Consider the following 5259-nt stretch of genomic DNA (forward strand, 5'->3'; position numbering starts at 1 on the left):
TGAATTTCCTTAATTCTAACTTCATTATTTCTCTTATTCTGAGATTATTGAAAATGATAGAATTCTCTTTAACTTTTTGAATAGATAAGAGGAAATTTCCCTACCTTCCTCCTAGGCCTTAGAAACAATTGAATTATAGTCTTTGTGAACTATCGATGCTGCTTAAAAGTGAAAAGGTCGAGATTCGTGGACTTATGGAAGGCCCCTAAACCTTAACAAGAGGAGAATAAGATCAAAGTATAGAAAAGCAAGTGTTATCATAAATGCTTCTAAAACACTTCTTAACCAAGGTAGATTTGCCATAATTCTGTCTAATTTCTTCAGAAGAATGTGTCGACTGTTATGATTCTTATGCCAAGTGAATACACATCTTGATGAAGGAATATTGGTTAAGCTACACTCATTAAGATTGGTATTGAACGTCATAGCTTTGTTGTTTGAATAAATCCATATTTTTGCTCTGATGAAAATTGTACCTCGTTGACATCTCTTATCATATGGAATAGAAGAATTGGCATGAACACCCTTTAGGCTTTGTTTGGAAGTTATACTTAGGAGAGGAGGAGAAGGAAAGGCTTAGTGAAATTTAATTTTTGTTTGAAAGTTAATTAATTTGGAGGGATAGGGTTAAAATACTTTTCTAAACGATGATTTAGTTATGAACGAAAGTATTTTGAGAGATTTTTTTAAAAGTTACATGTTCTTTTTGACATTTATTATTTTATTTTTATTATTCTCTAATACTATTATTTAAATTTAATTTGAAATTTTAAATCTTGACATATTATATTAAACTAAAAATATCTTTTAAATATAATATATTTTAACGTCATCATTATATAGATAGTTATTTATTTAATATTTTAAAATTCACTTATATCAATTTAATTATTAAAAAATATAAAATGTCTATAATAAAAGAAAAAAATTAAAATCAAGAATACAAAAGGTTAAGAAATATAAAAATAAAGTAAATTCAAGAACTAATAAAAATAAATAAAGAAATAAACCAAAAGATATTAGTAAAAATAAAAAATATATATAATAAAAATTTTCATATAACATTTTAAAATAAAAATTAGTAATATATATATATATATATATATATAGAGAGAGAGAGAGAGAGAGAGAGAGAGTTGCACACACTTTACATAATCACACTAGCTCAGCATGCAAATATGTAAAACCCAAAATAAATAGATTATTAATGATAATTGTCGAAGAAATTTTGTAGCCAATACATAAATCGCTTCACTATAGTTTTGTGGCCTAAGAAGGGTGGTCCCACCCTAGATATTATTTTTGAGCTACATGGAGCTACGATCTCCAGATATTCTGCACCTTTCCAATCCAAGTGTCCACACATGACACATCCCACTCAACTAGTCCCTTTAAGCTCCACCACGAAACACCAATCCCTTAACACACACACGTGTTCACTTTCATCCACCGAGCCATAACCCCCAAGTTCTCCTTCAAAACACCATCAAAATCCTAACTTTGTTGCAACCCTTTTGATGTGCTTTCCTTTTGAGATCATTTTGCTTCAAACTTGAATTTTGTATTAACACACTTCCTCTCACTCATTCATCACCAATATAATGGCTTGTGCATTGCAAGCAACCTTAGCAGCCAACACCTATGGCTTTTCTGCAAGGAGATTCTCCTTGAAGCACCACATGACCAATAAGGGAAGATCTTGCTTGTTCACTGTCAGAGCTTCTCCTGATGACTCTGACTGCAATGAGGAAGAGTGTGCTCCGGATAAGGAAGTGAGTGCATTAGTTTCTTAACCATTTTGGAGTTTGTGGGGTGCTTTGTTCTATTTTTTGTTATTCTTGTTTGGTCTGAGAAAATGAGGAAAAATATGATGAATGAAAAAGTGGACCAAGGGAATATCATTATGAAAAGTAAGTTACCTTTGAGTATTGCATTACATAGTTTCGTCTAATTACATTGCTATTATGCATATAAACCCAAGGGGAGAAGTTGGTAGGAAGAGTATGGCTAGTGCTTATATCAGTTTTGGGCTCTTGGTTAGGGTCAGAATAATATTTTTAGTCAGATAGGTTTTTGAATTACTCAAGTTGGTTTTGGTTCTTTTGCTTTTGGGGGTTTTATAGACTGGAATAGTCGTATTTGTTAAGTGTGAACGAATGTTAACTTAATTTATCGTCAACACTGGAATAATTTAGTCTAAAAATAATCACTGTAATTGGATCTATACGGGGCACACTGAATCACATTGCACAGTGAGTCATGTTTGCTTTAATTAAATTTTATGATATGAATATACCGGATTTGCTGACATCTGTAATTTGTAATTAATATTTCCTATACTACTGCATGAATATTTTTGTGTTCTTTTTCCTTTTTGTATGTTACTATAGACACAAACTAACACTTGTACTTAAATTAGAGGATTTTTGTTTTTTGTTCTCAGCTAATTCTTTGAATTAGCTCAATTATAATTCTGAAAAATGATGAGTGTGTATGTCTCAGAAATTTCATGGGGAATCAGTAGAAATTGAGGAAATTATGTAGGTTTAGAGATGTATGCAATGATGTTAAGGAAAAATATAGAAACTTAACTTTATATCATTCCCCCTTTCTTTGTGAAGCACATTTGTATGTAAATGACATTTGCTTCATTTCAATATTGTTATTATTTCAATGTGTTTCCAATTATTGTAGCATTTTACCTTCATCTTGACTTTCTAATCAAGATGGCCTCTATAAATTCATGCATAAACAAAAGGTGAAAGCTGAATTGACCATGTGCGTAGTTTAAGCATTTATTCACAGACAAAGGTAACTGATCCTCTGTCGATGATGAATTAGGTTGGGAAGGTCAGTGTGGAATGGTTAACTGGGGAGAAGACTAAAGTAGTAGGTACATTTCCACCTGGTCGTAAGCGGGGTTGGACAGGGTATGTTGAGAAGGACACTGCTGGGCAGACAAACATATACTCGGTTGAGGTTAGTGTTTTTTTTTTAATTTTTTTATATTTTAACTTGTTAAAGGCTTGCAACATTTTATTATGTTGTTCTTTTGATCTTTTCATTTGTTAAATTTTAATGTTTGGAGAGCATGTAAACATGTAGCAAACACTGGTAGTTTGACCAACACGGTCTGAGCGGAAGGAGCTCAGGTCCCTTAAGCATGTGATCTTAAGTTAGATGTTGAGATTTATGTGTATGGAAATTATTATTATCAGTCTCTCACCAGGTTGGAGGATAGTCTGGGAAATGAGAAAAAAAAATGATAGTCGGTTGAGAGATTACTATTTAGGTAGCCATATTTATATGTCTTGTTAGTACATAGACATCAATTTTAAGGTTGCTTGCTAGGATCGGAAGCATGTCTTGGATAGAAGAATAGCATAACCTTGTCTTGAGCATAAGATAATGAGAATTCAGGTCCAATCTGTCTAACATCTTATGACCTTTCCAGCCAGCAGTTTATGTGGCCGAAAGTGCAATAAGTTCAGGAAGTGCTGGCTCTTCTTCTGATGGTGCTCAGACCACAGTGGCAATTGTTGCAGGCATTGCCCTGGTCTCAGTTGCTGCAGCATCATCAATACTGCTACTAGTTGGTAAGAATGCTCCTCCTCGGATCCAGACGGCCGATTACTCTGGACCATCACTTAGTTACTACATCAACAAGTTCAAGCCACCCGAAATTACTCAAGCATCTGCTCCTAGTGAGGCAGAACTATCATCACGTGTTCAACCTGAAAGCTCTTCTCCAGAAGTTTCTGGAGTTCAGTTTGAATCACCAATTCAGCTGGAGAACTTAAGTGTTAGCACTGAATTCTAGGTGGAGCACATTATGTGATTTTTTCTGCTTTGAAAACATAGTAAAGGAGTTTATTTTATGTCAATAGTATGAGTCATTTTGAACATAGTAAAAGGTTAATGGATGCAAATGTTTTGTTAAACACCATTCTCGGTATGCTACTGCTACCAACTGAAAATGTGTCTATCTTTTGCAGTGGAAAGTGATGATATTAGCGAACACAACTTGACTAAAGGTTAACCCCTGCATTAGCTTCAGCCTTTATATAATCTTCAAAATAGTGAGACCACATTTTAGATTTTATAATGTCCTTTTGGTTTCTAAGGATTTTAGAGGCATGTTCAAGATCCCTATTGGTTCTCACTTTCTCTCATTATCTTCCATTGACTTGTATAAGTACTTCCGTTGTGAATGAAAGAAGACACCACGCTTCTGTGTCCTCTCTAGATCATTCTCTCCACTCTTTTTATATCTTATGCCTATTTGCATTCCTTAATTTATCGGCATGATCAAATCTCCAACACTGCAGCAAAATCCTTCTTTATTTCGAGCATAGGTCTGTACTAACTATATGATGAGTTTGATCTAAAAGGAGGTTTTACTAGAAGGTAGCATTTTTCTTACCATTTTTATTAATATAGTTTATGGCTTATCTCTTGTTTTTAGCATGTCATTTTAGCTTCTAAACTGAAATTATGAAAATAAAAATGCCTACAGAAATATCAGGAATTGATTGTATTAATCTTTAAGATTATACACTGTCACAACCCAAAAAAGGACTTGTGACTGTTGCACAAGTTAAATTACTTAGAAATATTACTTAACTTGACAAACTTATTTAAAAACTAACACATGAGATATTAAACTTTTTCAATAAAAAAAATATAACAAATTTGTCAAAAATTTGTATTTTTATTATCTTAAAATATAATAATATGTCTAGATTGATTTATAACAACTAAAATTAATTAAATTCAAACATAATTATAATATCAAAACAAAAATATTTAATAAATAAAAAGTTAACTAAACAGTGACAAAATATCAAAAACATAACAAAAAGAAAAGTGTTAAGGCCACCGAAACAATTGAAGTCTAAATAGGAGGAGGTGAGTCAGATATATTAATGATGAGAAAATAACTATAATAAATAAAAAAGGGAAATAAATCACGTGCAAGTAGTTTATATTCACAAAACTTATGTAAAAATATTATTTTTAAAAGAAATTCATTCTTCTTATTCTATTAAGATTAAGAATATGACCATACTTTGAAGTTTATAAGTTTATACCAATAAGAACATACTATTTCAATAAAGAGTACTATAATAAGATATACATATACCATAATTAAATAATCTTAGTTTTTTAAAACATTATCAAAGTAGTTGTTAATATAATATTATAAGAGTCACTTATGAGAGAAATATAGTTAAAGATAGTTCCACTGTATCGATAGTC

At 31.7% G+C, this 5259-nt stretch overlaps 1 protein-coding gene across 2 annotated transcripts; it reads left to right on the plus strand.

Moving 5' to 3' along the window:
- Positions 1–1360: 1360 nt before the first annotated feature.
- Positions 1361–4454, plus strand: LOC113853923 (protein MAINTENANCE OF PSII UNDER HIGH LIGHT 1). 2 transcript variants are annotated; one of them, XM_027484638.1, is made up of 4 exons: positions 1361–1772; positions 2842–2979; positions 3455–3820; positions 3996–4454. In XM_027484638.1, exons 1-3 carry the CDS (start codon positions 1602–1604, stop codon positions 3818–3820), a joined length of 675 nt encoding a protein of 224 aa, XP_027340439.1. In that variant the 5' UTR covers positions 1361–1601; the 3' UTR covers positions 3996–4454. The 2 variants fall into 2 exon arrangements, with proteins under 2 accessions (XP_027340439.1, XP_027340438.1); XM_027484637.1 differs by having other exon boundaries at positions 1409–1772; positions 3455–3802; positions 3996–4423.
- The last annotated feature ends 805 nt before the right edge of the window (positions 4455–5259 follow it).

Source organism: Abrus precatorius, unplaced genomic scaffold (assembly GCF_003935025.1).
Source record: "Abrus precatorius isolate BTA unplaced genomic scaffold, Abrus_2018 Scaffold11, whole genome shotgun sequence".
Classification (NCBI taxonomy): domain Eukaryota; kingdom Viridiplantae; phylum Streptophyta; class Magnoliopsida; order Fabales; family Fabaceae; genus Abrus; species Abrus precatorius.